The sequence below is a fragment of the Pristiophorus japonicus genome, chromosome 4 (assembly GCF_044704955.1).
Source record: "Pristiophorus japonicus isolate sPriJap1 chromosome 4, sPriJap1.hap1, whole genome shotgun sequence".
In the NCBI taxonomy this organism is placed as follows: domain Eukaryota; kingdom Metazoa; phylum Chordata; class Chondrichthyes; family Pristiophoridae; genus Pristiophorus; species Pristiophorus japonicus.
The window spans coordinates 93,461,750-93,485,439 of record NC_091980.1 but is presented as its reverse complement, the minus strand read 5'-3'; the positions used below and the strand labels follow the sequence as shown (position 1 = coordinate 93,485,439).

Sequence of the window (23,690 nt, the reverse complement as noted above, 5' to 3'; positions counted from 1 at the left end):
GTCTTACTGCAGTTGTACAGGGCCTTGGTGAGACCTCACCTGGAATATTGTATTCAGTTTTGGTCTCCTAATCTGAGGAAGGACATTCTTGCTATTGAGGGAGTGCAGCGAAGGTTCACCAGACGGATTCCAGGGATGGCTGGACTGACATATGAGGAAAGACTGCTTCAACTGGGCTTTTATACACTGGAGTTTAGAAGGATGAGAGGGGATCTCATAGAATCTTGCAAGATTCTGACGGGACTGGACAGGTTAGATGCGGGAAGAATGTTCCCGATGATGGGGAGGTCCAGAACCAGGGGACAGAGTCTTAGGATAAGGGGTAGGCCATTTAGGACTGAGATGAGGAGAAACTTCTTCACTCAGAGTTGTTAACCTGTGGAATTCCCTACCGCAGAGAGTTGTTGATGCCAGTTTATTGGATATATTCAAGAGGGAGTTAGATATGGCCCTTTCATCTAAAGGGATCAAAGGGTATGGAGAGAAAGCAGGAAAGGGGTACTGAGGGAATGATAAGCCATGATCTTATCGAATGGTGGTGCAGGCTCGAAGGGCCGAATGGCCTACTCCTGCACCTATTTTCTATGTTTCTATGTATTGTGTTCCTAACACAGATGAGGCTGCACACAGTGAGGTTAAAGTAACAGTGACCTCAGTCTTTAATAAGACATTGCAGAGTGAGGAACAGGCCTTAGGGGCCGGCTTGTATACAGTGCTCCCAAGGGATGCTGGGATCCCTTGGGACTTCAGGGGATGAGCTTCCTGGTGGCAGAACATGGGAATGCATGCTTTATAGATACACAACATCACTCCTCCCCCATGTCAAAGTGAAAACTATTTACAAGGTGAGGCAGTCGGGAGTCTTTCTTTCCCTGGTGGATCGTCTCGGTACAAATGTCTGTTCTGGTGTGTTGGCTGTGCCCTCGCTGGGCTGGCATGTTGTTGGCCCTGCAGGGCTGCTGCGTGAGCTGGGCCTTGCTGGGCTTTTGGGCGTGATGGGTTCGATTTTCTGGTCCGGCGTGGTGTCGTTGATCCTTTGGGTGTGTGTTGCCGGCTCGAAAAAGGTGGTGTCTGCTGTGGGTTGTTCAGGGTAGTCTATGAACCACAGACTCGTTTGGTCCAGGTGCTTTCTGAAAATTTGTCCATTGTCTAGTTTGACTACAAACACCCTATTCCCTTCTTTAGCTATCACCGTGCCCGCGATCCACTTGGGACCATGTCCATAGTTTAGCACATACACAAGGTCATTCAGATCAATTTCCCGTGACAGTGGCGCCACCATCGTTTACATTTTGTTGCTGCCGCCTGCTCTCTACCTGATCATGCGGTGAACCAGCGAGAATGTGGTTTTGTGTCCTTTTCATGAGTAACTCAGCCGGGGGCACCCCTGTGAGCGAGTAGGGTCTCGTGCGGTAGCTGAGCAGTACTCAGGACAGGCGGGTTTGGAGTGAACCTTCTGTGACTTGCTAAAAGCTCTGTTTGAGGGTTTGTACTGCCGGCTGTGCCTGCCCATTGGAGGTTGGTTTAAACGGGGACGAGGTGACATGGTTGATCCCATTGCGGGTCATGAATTCTTTAAATTCGGCTCTGGTGAAACATGGCCCGTTGTCACTGACCAGTATGTCAGGCAGGCCGTGGGTGGCAAACATGGCCCTCAGGCTTTCAATGGTGGTGGTGGCGGTGCTTCCTGACATTATTTCACATTCAATCCATTTTGAAAAAGCATCCACCACCACCAGGAACATTTTTCCGAGAAACGGGCCTGCATAGTCGACATGGATCCTCGACCATGGTCTGGAGGGCCAGGACCACAAACTTAGTGGTGTCTCTTTGGGCGCGTTGCTCAACTGAGCACATACGCTGCATTGCCATACACAGGACTCTAAGTCAGAGTCGATACCGGGCCACCACACATGGGACCTGGCTATCACTTTCATCATTATTATACCCGGGTGTGTGCTGTGGAAATCCAAGATGAACGTCTCTCTGCCCTTTTTTGGTAGCACTACGCGGTTACCCAACAACAGGCAGTCTGCCTAAATGGACAGCTCATTCTTTCGCCGCTGGAATGGCTTGATTGGCTCCTGCATTTCATCAGGGATGCTGGCCCAGCTCCCATGCAGTACACAGTTTTTTACTAGGGACAGCAGAGGATCTTGGATGGTCCAAGTCCTAATCTGGCAGGCTGTGACAGGTGATTTATCATTTTCAAATGTTTCCATGACCATCAACAAGTCTGCGGGCTGTGCCACCATCAACAAGTTTGCAGGCTGCGCCATTTCCACCCCCGTGGTGGGCAATGGTAGCCGACTGAGAGCATCCGCACAGTTCCCGGTGTCTGGCCTGTGGCGGATGAGAAAGTTATACGCTGATAACGCGAGTGCCCACCTGTGTATGTGGGCTGAGGCATTCGTATTTATCCCCTTGTTTTCAGCAAACAGAGATGTGAGGGGCTTGTGATCGGTTTCCAGCTCAAATTTGAGGCCAAACAGGTACTGATGCATTTTATTTACCCCGAACACACACGCTAATGCCTCTTTCTCAATCATGCTGTAGGCCCTCTCGGCCTTAGACAAGCTCCTGGAAGCATAGGCGACAGGTTGCAACTTCCCCGCACCGTTAGCTTGTTGTGATACACACCCGACTCCATACGACGATGTGTCACATGCCAGCACAAGTCTTTTACACGGGTTATACAATACAAGCAGCTTGTTGGAGCATAAAATGTTTCTGGCTTTCTCAAAAGCAATTACTTGGTTTTTTACTCATACCCAGTTCTCACCTTTGCGCAATAACACATGTAGGGGCTCTAAAAGGGTGCTTAACCCGAGTAGGAAGTTACCAAAATAGTTGAAGAGTCCCAGGAACGACCGCAGCTCCGTGACGTTCTGTGGCCTGTGCGCGTTCCTGATCGCCTCTGTCTTGGCGTCTTTGGGCCGAATGCCATCCGCCGTGATCTTTCTCCCCAAAAACTCCACTTCTGTTGCCATGAAGACGCATTTCGACCTCTTCAGCCGCAGCCCTACGCGATCCAGTCGCTGGAGGACCTCGTCCAGGTTTTCTAGGTGCTTGGCTGTGTCCCGACCTGTGACCAATATGTCGTCCTGAAAGACCACCGTGTGTAGTACCGACTTGAGTAGGCTCTCCATGTTTCTCAGGAAGATCGCTGCAGCCGACCAAATTCCAAACGGGCATCTGTTGTAGATTAACAGTCCCTTGTGTGTGTTGATGCAGGTGAGGCCCTTCGAAGACTCCTCCAGCTCCTGCGTCATGTCGGCTGAAGTCAGGTCGAGCTTGGGTGAACGTCTTGCCTCCTGCCAGCATCGCAAATAGATCGTCTGCCTTAGGTAGTGGGTATTGGTCCTGTAGTGAAAACCATTAATAGTTATTTTATAATCGCCGCAAATCCTGACCGTGCCCTCACTTTTGAGTCCAGGAACAATTGGGCTGGCCCACTCGCTGAATTCCACTGGGGAGATGATGCCCTCGCGTTGCAGCCTGTCCAGCTCGATTTCCACTCTCTCCCTCATCATGTGAGGTACCGCCCGCGCCTTGTGGTGAATGGGTCGTGCCTCTGGGACCAAGTGGATCCGCACCTTCGCCCCAGATAAGTTTCCAATGCATGGATCAAAAAGGGAAGGAAATTTGTTCAGAACCTGGGTACATGAGGCCTCATCGACATGTGATAGCGCTCAGATGTCATCCCAGTTGCAGCAGATTTTGCCCAGCCAGCTCCTTCCAAGCAGTGTGGGGCCATTGCCCGGGACAATCCAGAGTGGCAGTTCGTGCATCATGCTCTCGTAGGTGACCTTGACCATGGCGCTGCCCAGGACAGTGATAAGCTCATTGGTGTCCGTTCTCAGTTTCATGTGGATGGGGCACAGGGCTGGTTTGAATGCATTGTTGCACCACAGTCTCTCAAACATCTTTTTACTCATGATGGATTGGCTAGCGCCAGTGTCCTCTTCCTTGGCTACGGGTAAGCCATTCAATTTTACGTTTAGCATTATAGGTGGACATTTCATCGAAAATGTGTGCACCCCGTGTACTTCAGCATCTGCCTCCTCGGTCTGAGGCTCGAAATTGCTTTGATCCACCATGGACCGATCTTCCTTTGCCACGTGGTGGTTAGCAGGTTTTGCAGAGCTTGCAGCTCATTTGCAAGCTTGTTGGAGGTGCCCCATTGTTCCACAGCTCTTGCAAACATACCCTTTGAAGCGGCATGAATAGGCTGAATGGAAGCCTCCACAACACCAACAAGGTATGAATTGCCTTGCATTCACCCTTTGTTGGGGACCCTGAGTCATCTGGGTCACCTGAGGCTTGCTGGCAGTTGCAGACTCGTGGGTTCTGCCCTGTACATTACTGCTCGCAAACACAGTTCCAGTTAATTTATGAACATTGCTCGCACTTGTGTGCTGAGAGATTTGTTTGGTGTTATCACTGGTGGACATAAACGCCTGTGCTATCGCAATGGCCTTACTGAGGGTCGGTGTCTCTACATTCAAAAGTTTTTGTAGGATGGTCTCGTGGCCAATGCCCAGTGTAATAAAGTCTCTGAGCATTTGTTCCAGGTAGCCATCAAACTCACATAGTCCTGCAAGTCGCCTCAGCTCGCGACGTAGCTCGCTACTTCCTGACCTTCAGATCGCTGGCACGTGTAGAACCGATACCTCACCATCAGCATGCTCTCCCTCGGGTTAAGATATTCCCGAACCAGTGTACACAGCTCCTCATATGAATTACCTGTGGGTTTCACCAGAGCCAGAAGATTCTTCATGAGGCTGTAGGTCGGTGCCACGCAGATGTGAGGAGGACGGCTCTCCTTTTTGCAGCGCTTCCTTCTCCGTCCAGCTCATTGGCTACAAAGTACTGGTCTAGCCATTCGATATAGGCTTCCCAGTCCTTGCCCTCCGAGAACTTCTCCAGGATGCCCACAGTTTGCTGCATCTTTGCGTTGGATTCGTATTCTTGTCGCCAGTTATTGTATTCCTAACACAGATGAGGCTGCACACAGGGAGGTTAAAGTAACAGTGACCTCAGTCTTTAATAAGACACTCCAGAGTGAGTAACAGGCCTTAGGAGCCGGCTTATATACTGTGCTCCCAAGGGATGCTGGGATCCCTTGGGACTTCAGGGGATGAGCTCCCTGGTGGCAGAACATGGGAGTGCATGCTTTACAGATACACAACACTATGTTTCTAATTACTTTCTGTACCTGCTCTGACCCTATTTGCTGGTGCACTCTTATGTTTAAATGCTCTGTCCCTTCCTGTCACACCCTGGTTATCATTACCCATACTGTTGCCTTGTCCATTCTCTTTAACTTTCTAAATTTCCCCTCACTTGAACCTCCGCCTCCCCCCCCCCCTCCCACTGTTTAGTTTAAAGCCCTATCTACAGCCCCAGTTATTCAATTCACCAGGACACTTGTCCCGGCACGGTTCAAGTGAAGCCCATCCCAACGGAACAGCTCCCTCTTTCCCCAGTACTAGTGCCAGTGCCCCATGAATTGAAACCCATTTCTCCCACACCAAACGTGGAGACACACATTCAACTCTCTGATCTTATTGATCCTATGCCAATGTGCTCATGGTTTCGGTAGTAATTCAGAGATTATTACCTTTGTGGTTCTGCATTTTAATTTAGCCTCTAGCTGTTCATACTCCCTCCGCAGAACCTCTTTCTTAGTCCTTTCTATGTCATTGATACCTATATGGACCACAACAACTGGATCTTTCCCCTCCCACTCCAAATTCCTCTCCAGCCCCCAGGAGATGTCCTTAACCTTGGCAAACAGCCTTCGGGACTCACGTTCTGGGCTGCAGAGAACAGTATCTATCCCTCTAGCTATACTGTCCCCTACCACTACTACATTCCTTTTTATTCCCCCAACTTGAATGGCCCCCATGTCCCACGGTGATGTGGTTAGTTTGCTCATCCTCCTTGCAGTCCCTGCTCTCGTCCACACAGGCTGCAAGAACCTCGTATCTGTTGAACAAGTGCCAGGGCTGAGGCTCCTCCAATGCTAACTTCTGGATCCCCATATCTGTCTCACTCATAGTCACACCCTCCTGTCCCTGATCACAGGCCAAATCTGAAGTATTTTACCTAAGGGGTGTGACTGCCTCCTGGAACAAAGTGTTCAGGTAACTTTTTCCCTCCCCGATGTATCGCAGTGTCCGAAGCTCGGACTCCAGCTCATCAGCTCAATCAGAGCTGAACTTTCTCTTGCTGCAGACACTTACTACAGATGTTGTTGCTGTGAATCACATTGGTGTCCACTAGCTCCCACATGCTACAGCTGTAACACATCACCTACCCTGCAATCTCTATTATATTTTATTTAACTAATTAGGTTTTCAAGTTTTGAAATATCAATTGTCTATTTTTTGTTTTTAATCTAGGTAATAGCCTTGTTTAATTTATTAAATTTAGTTATATGCTTTAGGTCTTTACTGTAACTTAGCCCACAATCCTAACTTAACTCTCTTTGTTTATATTTATTTTTTATATATCAAGCAGCACCTCTTACCCCCACCCTCTCACCGAATTCCCACGCTCTCCAAATTCACACTGTACCCATCTGTACAATGTTCTTGAATTTTGAAATACTTAACATGAATGGGGTTACTTTATGGCATTTGTATTATTTTTACTTTACAACTTCCATCCATCATCAGTTTGTTATTTTAAATGTATCTAATAACATTTGCCGCCTTTGGGAATATTGTAAGATACAAAGATAAATCAAACAAGATTAAAACTCTTAATCTTCATTAGGCTTTGTTAGCCTGCATAATACAATGAAAACTAAATGTCACAGAGCAGATAAATTCCATAAATGATTGTTCAACCTTCGACTATTTTAAGATCTTTCATATCTATCTGTTACTTGTTGGGGCATTTTTATTTTCATGTCTCAAAAGCAATACATTCTTAAATAGTTTTTTTCTAAAGCAAAATAAAGTTTTAAATATTTATCCTTTGAAAAATAAAAGGCTGCATGTTCTTAAATATTTCCATATATACAGCCTCCATACCTGTATTATAAGTTACCTTTGCCAAACACACATCACTAATCCCCACCTAAGAATACAGGTAAAGGGCCTGATCCTTTGAGTCTGCCGACAGCGCGATAACCATTGATATGAGTTGCATGGGAGCAGCTCAGTGTAACCTGACTGTTATTTTTCCCTCTTCCCTCAAGGGGAAACCAGCTGGTCCTTGCTTGATGTATTCCACCACCCCCCGCCTCCCAACCCCTGCCCCCAACTCACTACCCAACCAGTATAAAGAACTGAACAATGTGGGACTTCATGTCTGTAATACTGCTCATCTTCCAACTCTACGACATCGGCAATGTCATTTGGCTAACTTTAACTCTTTTTCCAGAAGATAACAATGGGGGGAACACTTCAATATAAACATGAATGTTGAAGCCAATGCGGGAGCTGATGAAGTTGCTTCTTTTTGGTTGCTTAAGTTAGAGAGGGTGTTTTACAGAGTCTGTTCCTAACTAGGATTTATTTGTTTTGTTTCAGCAGTACCCTATCAGCAGAATTCATACAGCCTTGGAGGTGTGCCCGCGAGCATCCGATGCTACAGGTGTGGAGGACCATGCAAAGGAGAGGTGGTGCGAGTTCATAATAACCACTTCCATGTCAAGTGCTTTACCTGCCAAGGTAAGTACTCCATATCCTTTTTAAGATCTCGTAAAACAAGTCAATTGCTTTTACTCATTCTTAGAAAGAAACCTGTATCAGCTCCAGCTACTGCTTCTCTTTTCGAGGAATTCTCTTTCGGTTAAAATATGCTTTATCCTGCTGTAGATATCTGGTTGGCCACAAACTAATGGCCCTTCCTGTACACTACCACTGCAATTTCAGTGGAAATGCAGCAGAATGGCTGAAAATTCGACCAGGGCCCAGATACGCTAGGCCCAGCCTTGCATGGGAGTTCCCTGATTGCGTTGCAAGAGGCAGAGCCAGCTCAAACGAGGTCAGTGGTATAGGAGAGGGTGAGGCAGAAGGTCCTAATGCTGCAAGGTCCCTTGTCAACTGGCCTCGCCTTAGCTGGGCAGATCATTGGTGGTCGATAGTTCAGGCGGAGCCAGGTGTACAAGCCTGCTGCATGGTGGAAAGGGAGTCCATCTGGTGGCCCAAACCTGGACCCACACAAAGGAGTCAAATTTGTTTACAGACCTGTTGACCAACTTACAAAGAGGGCTGCAGGAGCATCTCTCCCTTATTTCTTGAAAGAAGGAACTTGGAAAGTAGTACTGCAGTTTACAGCCCCTTTCTGTGGGAAGGCACTAGTGGCACTAGCATGCAAAGAAAGGAACTTTCCCTTGACCGCAATAAGTTTGCCAGGGTGAGCAGCAGAGATGCCTGGCAGTTAAGCTGGGGTGCAACCTTTGCATATTTTCATCTCCCTGACACTTACAACAGTAAGAACTTGTATTTATATGTGTTTAACGTAGTGAAATGTCCCAAGGCGCTCCACAGGAGTATTATGAGATAAAAATTTGACACCGAGCTGTATAAGTAGAAATTAGTGCAGGTGACAGTCAAAGAGGTAGGTTTTAAGAAGCGTTTTGAAGGAGAAAAGAGAGGTAGAGAGGCAGAGAGGTTTAGGCAGGGAGTTCCAGAGTTTGGGGCCTTAGCAACAGAAGGCACAGCCACCAATGGTTGAGCAATTACAATCAGGGATGCTCAGAAGAGCAGAATTAGATGAACGCAGACATCTTGGCGGGTTGTGGGGCTGGAGAAGATTACAGAGGTAGAGAGGGGTGAGGCCATGGAGGGATCTGAAAATAAGGATGAGAATTTTGAAATCGAGGCATTGCCTAATCGGAATCCAATGTAGGTCAGTAAGCACAAGGGTGATGGGTGAGTGGGACTTGGTGCGAGTTAGGACATTGGCAGCCGAGTTTTGGATCACCCCTAGTTTACGTAGAGTAGAATGTGGGAGACCAGCCAGGAGTGCATTGGAATAGTCAAGTCTAGAGGTAACAAAGGCATGGGTGAGGGCTCCAACAGTGGATGAGCTAAGGCAAGGTCGGAGACAGGTGATGATACAGATGAAATAGGTGGTCTTACTTATGCTGCGGAGATGTGGTCCAAAGCTCATTTCAGGGTCAAATATGACACCAAGGTTGTGAACAGTCTGATTCAGCCTCAGACAGAAGTTGGGGAGAGGGATGGAGTCAGTGGCTTGGCAACGGAGTTTATGGTGGGGACAGAAAACAATGGCTTCTATCTTCCCAATATTCAATTGGAGAAAAGTTCTGCTCATCCCGAACTGGATGTCAGACAAGCAGTCTGACAATTTAGAGACTGCGGAGGGTTCAAGAGAAATGGTCATGAGGTAGAACTGGGTGTCATCAGCGTACATATGGAAACTGACGCTGTGTTTTCAGATGATTTCACCAAGGGGCAATATGTAGATGAGAAATAGAAGAGGGTCAAGGATAGATCCTTGGAGGACACCAGAGATAACGATGCAGGGGCAGGAAGAGAAGCCATTGCAGGTGATTTTCTGGCTACGATTAGATAGATAAGAATGGAACCAGGTTGGAGAAGTGTGGTTAACTGTGTCAAAGGCTGCAGACAAGTCAAGAAGGGCAAAGAGGGATAGTTTGCCTTTGTCACAGTCACAAAGGATGTCATTTGTGACTTTGATGAGAGCCGTTTCTGTACCGTGGCAGGTGCGGAAACCGGATTGGAGGGATTCAAACATGGAATTGCAAGAAAGATGGGCATGGATTTGGGAGACGACAACACGTTCAAGAACTTTGCAGAGGAAAGGGAGGGTGGGGATGGGGCAGTAGTTTGCAAGAACGGAGGGATTGAGGGTTGTTTTTTGGAGGAGAGGGGTGCTGACAACGGATTTGAGGGAGAGGGGGACAGTACCTGAGGAGAGAGAACAGTTAACAATGTCAGCTAACATGGGAGCCAGAAAAGAAAGTTGGGTGATCAGCAGTTTGGTGGGTATAGGGTCAAGGGAGCAGGAAGTGGGTCTCATGATCAGGATGTGTTCAGAAAGGTCATGAGGGGAGATCGGAAAGAAACTGGAGAAAGGTGTGAGGTAAGAGCTAGGACAGGGGGGGTATCTTTAGAGGAAGTTTAGCCCGATGGGCTAGAGGAAGGAAGGGAAGAGGCAGAGGTGGCCAAACAGATGGTCTTAATCTTAGAGGCAAAGAAATCCATGAGCTCCTCACACTTATTGTCGGAGGTGAGGGTGGAGACTGGGGAGAGGGGTTTAAAAAGACGGTTAGCAGTGGAGAATAGAAGCCGGGGCTTATCTTTATATTCCAGAATGATTCTGGAATAGTGTGAGTTTTTGGCAGATGAGAGTAGTGCTTTTTGTGGTCCAGCCAGATCTGGCGGTAAATAGCTAAACCAGTTGTCCACCATATTGGTTCAAGTCTGTGCCTCTTGGACTTAAGAGAGCGAAGATCAGGGTTGTACCAGGGGGAAGGGTCAGGGTGTGAGAGAGTAATTGTTTTAACAGGGACTAGGGCATCAAAGGTGATGGTGAGGGGGTAATTGAGCAGATTGGTAGCTGCAGAGTTGTCGTGATTACAATACAAACTTAGTTTATTTTATGTTGGATTTAGTGATGGGCCAGTGTTGCCAGCTGTTGATGTGCAGAAGAGTGGCAACATCAAAGTAAACTTGGCATGTTTGCCAAGCTGTCAGCCATTTGCTAGAGCTTCCCAGCCGCCAGAACATTGGGGTTCTGACAGGCTTTTAATTTTATGCTGTCACAGGCTAAGCAAGACTTATGCAACAGGTACCAATAGCATTAGCACATCACTAAACCTAATATCAAACCAGCTAATTATGCCCATGTGTACAATTGTTTTTAAGATGTCTGGTACGTAGTTATGTGTAGAAAGTTGAAATTAGTGACCTTGAAATTACACTATCAGTTTGTATTTTACGAACACTTAACAGCTCAACTGAGTTTCCTCACTCTGCTATTTTAACGGATGTGTTAATCCACTTATGTTAAACAGGTTAAGGCCACTGCTAAGATAGCCAAAGGAGGATTTGCATAAAAACCTATTAAGTATTTTTATGTTATTAGCCTACAGTATAATTTCAGGGCATATACCTCCTTTTACTTGCTTGACAAGAAGCAGTTTTTCATACTGAAACATTCTTCCCCCACCGTCCCAATCCTTTGACAAGGTTATAGATTGTGGGAATTTTTTAATTAAATGCAAAGAAAGCAAGCTATCCAGGAAAGGAAGAGGATGAGAAAATGATTCTCCTGCAGACCTCGCCGCTTCACCAAACTGACCATGCCCATGGACATGAAGAGGAAAGGGATTTTCCTGTAGGAGTCAAGATAATTAAATCACTTCACTCACGTTGAAATTCCTCCACATTACAGGAGAAGTACATCTTTCGAAGTTTGTTTTAGTTGGGTGTGTGAGTTGGTTTTTCATCATGTGCTAGTCTGTAAAGCCAGATTTTTTTCAGTCATTCTTGTTCAAATTGTAACTGAGGCTTCATTTCTGTAGAATGTGTTTGTTGAGGAGGCCAAACCCAGCCTTGTATGTCACATTCTTCATCTAGTGTAGCTTTTTCCAGAGCCTTAAATGCAATTTTTTAACATTATTAAAGGTAACTTATGGCTGGAATTATTCAGGTACATCTGTGTCTGTGACTATTGTGGATCAGTGCAGCGATGCATAATGGGGACCTCTGCCCACACCCCCATGACGGGCGGAACAGTGTCGGGTGAGAAACTGAGTAAAGAAATTCTAACCTTTCTCAAGGGGCACCATTACTTTATTCTTTCCCCCTCTTACCTAAAACCTGAGAGGCCAGAAAAACTGATTCCCAAAGATGGGATTGTTGTAAGTTGATGAATTGAAGTAATTACCCATTATGAATGTACTGTCTAACATAGGATAATGGATATAAAAAGATATGAGTGCACTTTTTCTCTATCCTCATTTCAGCCTTTTGAAGTATCAAGTATTACAACTGTGACAAATTATTTGAGCAAAAACTTCAGTAGTAAAAGGTGTATTTATTAAGTAAGTTTTCCTTCAGTAAAAGGTATACAAATTAACTTTTAATGCTCTGCTGCTAAATGGCATTAGTATCCTATCTTTCAAATGAGACGTTAAATTGAGGTCCTCTCAGGTGGACGTAAAAGTCTGTATTCAAAGAGCAGGGAAGTTCCCCAAGTGTACTGGCTATTTATTTCAATGCACTTTGTGGAACCTTGTGTGCATATACTTCATTGACTACAAAGTGGTTTGCATTGTCCCGAGACTTTGAAAGGCGGTACATAAATGCAAGTTCTATCTTCTTTTTTACACAGCAGCAATGTGAGTCAGCGGTGCAGATAATTTATACCAGAAGAGTTTCGATTACAGTCTTAAAATTGCACCTATATGGCGTATCAGACTCAACAGGAACCATAATTGATGCAAGTTTATTAAGAAATAAAAAGAAAAATTATAAGTTCTACAATTTTGAAATAAATGTATAAAATATTTGAATGGTAGTAATGAAGGGTCTCCAAATGAAGAAGCTTCTAACATTACATTTTCTGTTTATACCTAGCAAGAATTTTTTTTATTCATTCCTGTGATGGGAGCATTGCTGGTAAGACCAGCATTTATTGCCCATCCCTAATTGCCCTTGAGAAGGTGGTGGTGAGCCGCCCTCTTGAACTGCTGCAGTCCGTGTGGTGAGAGTACAGATTGAACCTCCCTTATTCGGCACCCTCAGGACCTGGCCTGTAATAGAACTTCCCCTAGTGGACTACTGCTCCATCTAGAGACTACTGCGGTAATGCAATTACTGATGTAAATAATAAAATCATCATGTGGCAAAGTCACATGATGATAGTTTTTGTATTAAGAATCATTTTGTAGAGTGAATTTCTTAATGATGTCATATAGAATATATCACACCTCGTACAAAAGACGATGGTTTAACGACACTCAAGAAGCTTGACACCATTCAGGACAAACCAGCCCAATTGATTGGAACCCTATCCACCACCTTAAATTGGGATTTTGCCGGAAGAGAGGTGGTCACATTAAATTGGATAGTACAGGTACTACGCAAGGGGATATCTGGGCTGGCTGGCTTGGAGCTAGGAGTGCGGCAGAGAGATCATGGGGGGGGGGGGGGGGGGGGAGCGGATAAGGCCAGCGATTGCAGAAGTCAGCAGCGAGGAAGGACTTCAATTTGTTCATGTCGGAGTTCCTTCTGCGCCACCCGGTGGCCGGGAATGGTGCAGAAGGAGGGGAGCTGCCGGATAAGGGATTCCCGGATAAGGGAGGTTCAACCTGTACTCCCACAGTGCTGTTAGGTAGGGAAATCCATGATGTTGACCCAGCGACGATGAAGTAATGGCGACCTATTTCCAAATCAGGATGGTGTATGATGTGGAGGAGAACTTGAGGTGATGGGGTTCCCATGTGCCTGCTGCCCTTGTCCTAGATGGTAGAGGTTGTGAGTTTGTGATGTGCTGCAGTGCATCTTGTAGATGATACACTCTGCAGCCATAATGCACCAGTGATGGAGGGAGTAAATATTTAAGGTGGTGGATAGGGTTCCAATCAATTGGGCTGGTTTGTCCTGAATGGTGTCAAGCTTCTTGAGTGTCGTTAAACCATCGTCTTTTGTACGAGGTGTGATATATTCTATATGACATCATTAAGAAATTCACTCTACAAAATGATTCTTAATACAAAAACTATCATCATGTGACTTTGCCACATGATGCTTTTATTATTTACATCAGTAATTGCATTACCACAGTAGTCTCTAGATGGAGCAGTAGTCCACTAGGGGAAGTTCTATTACACTTCTCCCTCCTTATTTAAGAAGTAATTGTAACAAAATAATTATCATGCATAACACGCCGGTTATACACAATAAAATATATGGATATATTTTGCCATATTTACAAATCAAACTTATAGAAACATAGAAACTAGGAGCAGTAGTAGGCCATTCGAGTCTGCACTGCCATTCAATATGATTATGGCTGATCCTTCATCTCAAGACCATAGTCCCGCTTTTCCCCCATACCCCTTAATGTCTTTTGTGTCTAGAAATCTATCTATCTCTCTCTTAAATATATTCAGTGACTAGGAGTTAAATTTTACACTTTTTTTGCATGCATAACGCCCACTTAATGTCCATTTTAACGCTGAAATGAGGTATGACGCCCAGATATCGGCCATTAAGCCACAAAATGGAAACTGACTCCCATTTTTCGGACACTTATCGCCGAGCGTTACTTCCCCCATGTGCGTAACGCCGGGAGAAAATAATACCGCCCACCTACATTTTTGGGGCGGAATCTTCAGAACGTGTGATACAAACGCTCATAATATCGCCCAGTGTTACTTTCCACATGTAATTAACGCAAAGATTCAAAAATTCGACCGCCCACTTTTTTTTGTTGTAAAGATCACATTTGCCGAAACTAACGCCCAGGAGATCGCCGAGCATCACTTTCACCATCTCACACACATCTCACCCACAATATCGCTCGCCCAAAACACCGCTCAGAAAAAGTGGAACTGTTCTGAACGAGTCACAGCGGTGTGGGCGTCATTTTTTCCAATCGCAGGTCGCTTCATTCAAAAGGCTGCTTCAACTTCGGGGGAGTTTGGATTGACTCTGGAGTTCTTCTCAGGTGAAGTGTGTTATGTACAATGTCAGAATGAACACTGTGAGCTCAAAATAAAGTGTGACCTTAGTCTTTTATTGCAGGTCTCCAGAGTGCCTCTCCAACCTGTGAGGCCTCCTTAATTACATGTGCTTCCAAGGGATTATGGGATCCCTTGGGACTCCAGGGGATGAGCCCTCTGGTGGCTGTACAGAGTACATACAAGTTTACATATGTAACAAAACTCCCCCGCACCCCCCCCCCCCCCCCCCCCAAGTCAGTCGTGTAACTATTTACAATGTGAGTCAATCTGGGGCCCTTCTTGCCCTGGTTGATCATCTCAGTGTGAAAGCTGGCGTTGTTGAATCATTTGTTCGGCCCTCGGTGGCCTGCTGTGCAGCTGGCCTTGCTGGGCTGCCTGGTGTGTTAGGTCCTACTGGGCTGCTGTGGATGATGGGTTCTGCTTCGTGGTCAACCGTGGTGCCAGCTGCCACTGGTGTGTATGTTGGGGGATCAAAAAAGGTAGGTTGCTCAGGATAGTCCGTGAATCTGAGTTTAATTTGGTCCAAGTGTTTCCGGTGAATGAGTCCATTTGAAAGTTTGACCCAAAACTCCCTGCTCCCCTCTTTGGCCAAGACAGTGCCGGGAAGCCGCTTGGGACCTTGTTCATAATTTAATACAAATACAGGATCATTGATTTCAATCTCGCATGACAATTTTGTGCTATCATGGTATATACTTTGTTGAAGCTGCGTGCTCTCTACCTGTTCATGTAGATCAGGGTGAACTAACGAGAGCCTTGTCTTAAGTGCTCTTTTCATGAGCAGTTCAGCGGGTGGGATCCCAGTGAGTGAGTGGGGTCTCGTGCGGTAGCTAAGCAAGACTTGGGATAGACGAGTCTGCAGTGAACCTTCAGTTACCCTCTTCAAGCCTTGCTTGATGGTTTGCACTGCTCTCTCTGCCTGACCATTGGACGCTGGTTTAAACGGGGGCAGATATGACATGTTTGATCCTGTTATGGGTCATGAATTCTTTGAACTCAGCACTGGTAAAACATGGCTCGTTGTCGCTCACCAGGACATCGGGTAGGCTGTGTGTGGCAAACATGGCCCGCAGGCTTTCAGTAGTGGCAGCGGACATGCTAGCCGACATTATCTCACATTCAATCTACTTGGAGTACGCGTCTACAACCACAAGGAACATTTTACCCAAGAACAGGCCTGCATAGTCAACGTGTACCCTAGACCACGGTTTGAAGGACCAAGACCATAAACTTAGTGGCGCCTCCCTGGGTACATTGCTTAACTGCGAGCAAGTATTACATCTGTGAACGCAGGGCCACCACACATGGGACCTGGCTATCGCTTTCATCATTACGATGCCAGGGTGGGTACTGTGGAGGTCATTGATGAAGGTGTCTCTGCCCTTCTTGGGACCACTACACGCTTGCCCCACAGAAGGCAGTCTGCCTGTATAGACATTTCATCTTTGCGCTGCTGGAACAGCTTTATCTCTTCCTGCATTTCCACTGAGACACTGGACCAGCTCCCGTGAAGCACACAGTTTTTGACTAGAGATAATAAGGGGTTCTGGCTCGTCCAGGTTTTGATCTGCCGGACAGTGACAGCTGATTGCTCACTCTCAAATGCTTCCATTACCATGGCTAAATCTGCGGGTTGCGCCATTTCCACCCCCCATGTTGGGCAATGGCAGTCTACTGAGAGCATCGGTGCACTTTTCTGTGCCTGGCATGTGGCGGATGGCATAGTTATATGCAGACAACATGAGCGCCCATCTTTTGCTGCGGGCCGATGCGTTTGTATTTATCCCTTTACTCTCGGAAAACAGGGATATGAGTGGCTTATGGTCAGTTTCCAATTTGAATTTTAGCCCAAACAGGTATTGATGCATTTTCTTTACCACATAGACACATGCTAGCGCTTCTTTCTCAATCATGCTATAGGCTCTCTCAGCCTTAGACAGACTCCTGGATGCATAAGCAACCAGTTGCAGTTTCCCGAAATCATTAGCTTGTTGCAATATACACCCGCGCCATATGACGACACATCACGTGCTTGTACCAAACGCTTCCATGGATCATACAACACAAACAATTTGTTTGAGCATAACAATTTTCTCGCTTTTACAAAGGCATTTTCTTGGCTTTTGCCCCAAACCCATTCATCCCCTTTTCATAGTAAGACATACAGTGGTTCTAACAGTGTGCTGAGACCCGGTAAGAAGTTACCAAAGTAGTTCAGGAGCCCCAGAAACTACCGCAGCTCTGTCACATTCTGTGGCCTTGGTACGTTCTCGATTGCCTCCATCTTTGTGTTGGTGGGCCTGATGCCGTCCGCCGCAATCCTCCTTCCCAAGAACTCCACTTCAGGCGCCAGGAAAATGCACTTTGAGCGTTTTAACCTGAGCCCCACTTGGTTGAGTCAACTAAGAACCTCCTTCAGGTTCTGCAGATGTTTGACTGTGTTCCAACCTGTGACCACGATGTCGTCCTGGAAGACCACAGTGTGCGGGATCGACTTCATTAAGCGTTCCATGTTTCTCTGGAATATCGCCGCCGCTGATTGAATTCCAAATGGGCATCTGTGATAAATAAAAAGACCTTTGTGTGTGTTGATGCTGGTGAGGCCCTTCGACAATTCCTCCAGTCCCAGCTTCATGTAGGCTGAAGTCAGATCCAGCTTCGTGAACGTCTTTCCTCCCGCCAGCTTTGCAAAGAGGTCATCAGCCTTTGGTCGTGGGTATTGGTCCTGCAGAGAGAAACGATTGATAGTTACTTTGTAATCGCCACAGATTCTGACAGTGCCGTCTCCCTTGAGGACAGGAGTGATCGAGCTGGCCCACCATTGAACTCGATCGGTGAAATTATGCCCTCTCATTGCAGCCGGTCTAGCTCGATCTCTACCCTTTCTCTCATCATGTATGGTACTGCTCTCGCCTTGTGATGGAAGGGTCGCGCCTCCAGAATTAGGTGGATCTTCACTTTTGCTCCATGGAATTTCCCAATGCCTGGTTGGAACAGTGAAGGGAACTTGTTTAAGACCTGGTCAAACAAAGTATTGTCAGCGGGCGATAGCGCTCGGTCATCGTCCCAGTTTCAGCGTATCTTTCCCAGCCTGCTCCTGCCGAGCAGCGTGGGACCATCGCCTGGTACCACCCAGAGTGGTAGCCTATGCACCGCTCCATCGTAGGATACCTTTACAGTAGCACTGCCAATTATGGGAATCAATTCTTTCGTGTAAGTTATTAGTTTCGTACGAATTGGAGTTAAGACTGGCCTTGAGGCCTTATTGCACCACAATCTTTCGAAAGTCTTTTTGCCCATGGTGGACTGGCTCACGCCTGTGTCCAGTTCCATTGACACCGGGAGTCCATTTAGTTCAACATTCAGCATTATCGGGGGACAATTCGTGGTGAATGTGCACACACCATATACCTCTGCCTCCTCGGTCTGAGGCTCTGGTTTGTCATGATTCTCCATGGATCTGTCCTCCTCTGCAACATGGTGGTTTGCAAGTTTAACAGGATTAGCAGTTCGCCTGCACATACTTTGGAGGTGTCCCATTGTTCCACAACCCTTGCAACCACGCCCTTTGAATCAGCATGAATGGAAACGATGATCACCCCTGCAATGCCAACAAGGTGTTAATGACCTTGCATTCATCACTCTTGATGTTGGACTCTGAGACATCTGCGAACGTACAGCTGCAGGCATGTGTGACCTGATCTGTACGTTGCGATTCAAAAACAACATCACTTTGTTCACAGTACTTATAGCAGCACTTTGGGGTGCTGAGAGATTTGCTTAGTATTGTCACTGGTGGCAATGAACGCCTGGGCTATCGCTATGGCCTTACTCAAGCTTGGGGTCTCTACAGGCAAAAGTTTGCAAAGTATGGTTTCATGGCCAATACCAAGTACGAAAAAGTCTCTGAGCATGTGCTCCAAATGTCCTTCAAATTCGCAATGCCCTCCAAGGTGTCTAAGCTCGGTGACATAATTCGCCACTTCCTGGCCTTCAGACCTTCTGTCGGTGTAGACCTGGTACCTTGCCATCAGAACGCTTTCCTTCGGGTTCAAATGCTCTCGGACCAGTGTGCACAAATCATCGTACGATTTCTCCGTGGGTTTCGCTGGAGTGAGCAGATTCTTCATGAGACCATACGTTGCTGCCCCACAGACGATGAGGAGGATCGCCCTTCGTTTGGCAGTGTTCTCTTCACCATCTAGCTCGTTGGCCACGAAGTATTGGTCGAGTCGCTCCACAAAAGTTTCCCAATCATTTCCCTCCGAGAATTTCTCCAGGATGCCCACTGTTCTCTGCATCTTTGGGTTCGCTTATAAGTATCTCATCGCCAGTTGTTATGTATGAGAAAGAGTCAGACTGAACACCGTGAGCTCAAAGTAAAGTGTGACCTTAGTCTTTTATTGCAGGTCTCCAGAGTGCCTCTCAACCTCTGAGGCCTCCTTAATACCTGTGCTCCCAAGGGATTATGGGGTCTCTTGGGACTCCAGGGGATGAGCCTTCTGGTGGCTGTACAGAGTAAATACAAGTTTACATATATAACAAAGTGACCATCTCAACAGACATATTTTCAGACTCTGGACTATTGGGGTTTCCTGTAGGTGTATTTTAGTGAGGAAATTATTGCTTCTGATCAATCGCTATTATACTTTCCTTGCAATGGGGCCAGCCATTTCTCAGCCTGCATTGATTAATAGGTAGATTCTGCAGAGTGCAAATGGCTCAATGTGTAATGCACATAATTATGTGCACAATTTAAGATGTGCCAGAATGAGGAGGAGGTCTAGACCATACACACCCCCGCACTTACAGGGAGAAAGGTCTTACCTCGACGTCTCCGAACACCCCTGCCTTTGGAGACTGCGCTTCCACAAGGTGGTGATCAATGAAATATGTGAGCTCATCAGGCTACATATGCAGCCTGCCATCAAAACATCAGTGTTGGTCAAGGTCAAGGTCATCATGGCACTGTCTTTCTACATATCCAGTTCCTTTTGGGCCTCCATGGTCGAGATTTCCCCTCTGTCTCACCATGCCACCCATCGCTGCATTAGACAGGTCACGGAGGCCCTGTACGCGCGTAGGATGGACTTTATAAGCTTCCCCATGACCACGGAAGCTCAGACTGACAGGGCTGGAGCATTCTACCGCATTGCTAAGTTCCCCAGGGTGGGCACCTTCCCAGGACCCAGAGCTTTTTCGTAACAGAAAAGGATTTCACTCCCTGAAGGTCCAACTAGTTGTCGACCACAACCAGATCATAATGGTACTGAATGCTAAATGTCCGGGCAGCTTCGATGAGGCTCACATCCTGCATGAGAGCACTGTCTCTGAGATGTTTAAGAGTCAGCCACAAGGATAATGCTGGATGCTTGGTGACAACAAATATGGCCTAGCCAACTTGCTGATGACCCCCCTGCGTGAGACCCGCACCGAGGCCGAGAAGCGATACAACCAGAGCTACACTGTGCTTAAGCAGTGCTTTAGATGCCTGGAGCATTCAGGAGGGGAGCGACAATACAACCCTGAGCAAGTAGTTAAATTCGTGGTCGTGTGCTCCATGCTGGCTATCAGGCGGGGACAAGAATTGCCAGCAGGGACTGGTAGTCCACCTCAAGAGTGAGAGGAAGAGGAGGATGAGGGGCTGGACACTGACCTAGGGCCAGACAATTGGGCTGGCTATGCAACCATGCCCACGTCTCCCTCAGACCGCAGGAAAGGACCGATGGTGGCTACATAGCTGCAAGAATCTTATGTCAGGAGCGCATAACTGAACGATTTGCCTGAAAGAACGTTGCTGTTAGTGACGACGCTGACACACTGCTGTGTGTGTGCAGCTCAGACATCAATGGTGGGCATCACCTTGGTGCCAGTTAAAGTTTTAGTTGATTGAAGTTAAGTTTTATTTAAATCTTTCATGTTAAGGAAGTACTAGTATGTAACGGTCCAGCTATCTGAGACAATGCGCAACAAGGTTACATTGAATAAAAAAACTTTTCTATCAACATTGGTCTGAAATCATAAGTATCAAGGCCAAAAACACTCCACCCCTGCCCACACCCGACTTTTTCCACCATTGACATCAATCAAATGGTCAACATGTCCAGCAACATAGAATACAAATACAAAACAGGAGGGTGGCCCCCTCCCCCATACATTACAACAAATTGCATACACCCAGATGGAGATATAACACAGCTATCACCTGCGGACATGCACCTCACTTTCCTTCCCCCCTCCCCTTCTTCTCCCCACCTCTACCCCTTCCCCTCCTCACTCCACGCTGCCTGGCTGATGAGCTCCTAAGGCGGTGCCTCATTGGGGAGGATGAAGGCAGAGGCAGTGGTTGGACGGGTATGGGAGTGGGAGAGGTGCCGAGGGGGGAACATTCTCGGATCTAGAAGCAGGATCTTGGTCCTGCCTCTCATCTGTCGCTAGCAGTGGTGGTGCGGAACCTAGGGGTGGAGTGCAGTGCTCCGGGACCACTGGGAGGCCTGTGCCAGCAGTGTTCCTGGCTATCGCCTCCAGAGCCTCCACTAACCGCAGAACGTACTCAGTCATGGTGGCCAGCTGTCGGGATATGCCCCCCAATGCATCGAGGATCTGGTCACCAATGTCTACAGTCCTCCTGGACAATTGTACCATCTCTCCGCTCTCACGTGGCACTTGTAGACCAGATCTATCTCGTCCATGAAACCTCCGCGTGGTCGGCGCCATCCTGGGGACAAATGGGGTGCCCTGTGGCGAGGTGCTTGGGGCCGGTACCTCCAGAGTGGAGGCAGGAATGACCGGAGGACCACTAAATGGCCTTGGGGTGCAATGGCTTCTGGAGTGTGATGATGCAGGTTCCTCGAAATCCGCGCTCTCATCCTTAGAGAACAGACCCAACGGATTGACGGGCAAGAATCGCAGCTCCTCAGCACCATAGAAAATAGGTGCAGGAGTAGGCCATTCGGCCCTTCTAGTCTGCACCGCCATTCAATGAGTTCATGGCTGAACATGCAACTTCAGTACCCCATTCCTGCTTTCTCACCATACCCCTTGATTCCCCTAGTAGTAAGGACTTCATCTAACTCCTTTTTGAATATATTTAGTGAATTGGCTTCAACAACTTTCTGTGGTAGAGAATTCCACAGGTTCACCACTCGCTTGGTGAAAAAATTCCTCCTCATCTCGGTCCTAAATGGCTTCCCCCTTATCCTTAGACTGTGTCCCCTGGTTCTGGACTTCCCCAACATTGGGAACATTCTTCCTGCATCTAACCTGTCTAACCCCGTCAGAATTTTAAACGTTTCTATGAGGTCCCCTCTCATTCTTCTGAACTCCAGTGAATACAAGCCCAGTTGATCCAGTCTTTCTTGATAGGTCAGTCCCGCCATCCCAGGAATCAGTCTGGTGAACCTTCGCTGCACTCCCTCAATAGCAAGAATGTCCTTCCTCAGGTTAGGAGACCAAAACTGTACACAATACTCCAGGTGTGGCTTCACCAAGGCCCTGTACAATTGTAGCAACACCTCCCTGCCCTTGTACTCAAATCCCCTCGCTATGAAGGCCAACATGCCATTTGCTTTCTTAACCGCCTGCTGTACCTGCATGCCAACCTTCAATGACTGATGTACCATGACACCCAGGTCTCTTTGCACCTCCCCTTTTCCTAATCTGTCACCATTCAGATAATAGTCTGTCTCTCTGTTTTTACCACCAAAGTGGATAACCTCACATTTATCCACATTATACTTCATCTGCCATGCATTTGCCCACTCACCTAACCTATCCAAGTCGCTCTGCAGTCTCATAGAATCCTCCTCGCAGCTCACACTGCCACCCAACTTAGTGTCATCCGCAAATTTGGAGATACTACATTTAATCCCCTCGTCTAAATCATTAATGTACAGTGTAAACAGCTGGGGCCCCAGCACAGAACCTTGCGGTACCCCACTAGTCACTGCCTGCCATTCTGAAAAGTCCCCATTTACTCCTACTCTTTGCTTCCTGTCTGACAACCAGTTCTCAATCCATGTCAGCACACTACCCCCAATCCCATGTGCTTTAACTTTGCACATTAATCTCTTGTGTGGGACCTTGTCGAAAGCCTTCTGAAAGTCCAAATATACCACATCAACTGGTTCTCCCTTGTCCACTCTACTGGAAACATCCTCAAAAAATTCCAGAAGATTTGTCAAGCATGATTTCCCTTTCACAAATCCATGCTGACTTGGACCTATCATATTACCTCTTTCCAAATGCACTGCTATGACATCCTTAATAATTGATTCCATCATTTTACCCACTACCGATGTCAGGCTGACCAGTCTGTAATTCCCTGTTTTCTCTCTCCCTTTTTTAAAAAGTGGGGTTACATTGGCTACCCTCCACTCCATAGGAACTGATCCAGAGTTAATGGAATGTTGGAAAATGACTGTCAATGCATCCACTATTTCCAAGGCCACCTCCTTAAGTTCTCTGGGATGCAGTCCATCAGGCCCTGGGGATTTATCGGTCTTCAATCCCATCAATTTCCCCAACACAATTTCCCGACTAATAAGGATTTCCCTCAGTTCCTCCTCCTTACTAGACCCTCCGACCCCTTTTATATCTGGAAGGTTGTTTGTGTCCTCCTCAGTGAATACCGAACCCAAGTACTTGTTCAATTGGTCCGCCATTTCTTTGTTCCCCGTTATGACTTCCCCTGATTCTGACTGCAGGGGACCTACGTTTGTCTTTACTAACCTTTTTCTCTTTACATATCTATAGAAACTTTTGCTATCCGTCTTAATGTTCCCTGCAAGCTTCTTCTCGTACTCCATTTTCCCTGCCCTAATCAAACCCTTTGTCCTTCTCTGCTGAGTTCTAAATTTCTCCCAGTCCCCGGGTTCGCTGCTATTTCTGGCCAATTTGTATGCCACTTCCTTGGCTTTAATGCTATCCCTGATTTCCCTTGATAGCCACGGTTGAGCCACCTTCCCTTTTTTATTTTTACGACAGACAG

General features: G+C 46.9%; 1 protein-coding gene across 2 annotated transcripts in view; it reads left to right on the top strand.

The window, feature by feature from the left end:
* ablim3 (actin binding LIM protein family, member 3) overlaps positions 1 to 23,690 on the top strand; it is a 408,687-nt gene that overhangs the window by 106,122 nt on the left and 278,875 nt on the right. For both annotated transcript variants that reach the window (XM_070878428.1, XM_070878427.1), the window contains exon 2: positions 7,545 to 7,685. In XM_070878428.1, the coding sequence (XP_070734529.1) occupies positions 7,545 to 7,685 (141 nt within the window). The remainder of the gene's footprint in view (positions 1 to 7,544; positions 7,686 to 23,690) is intronic.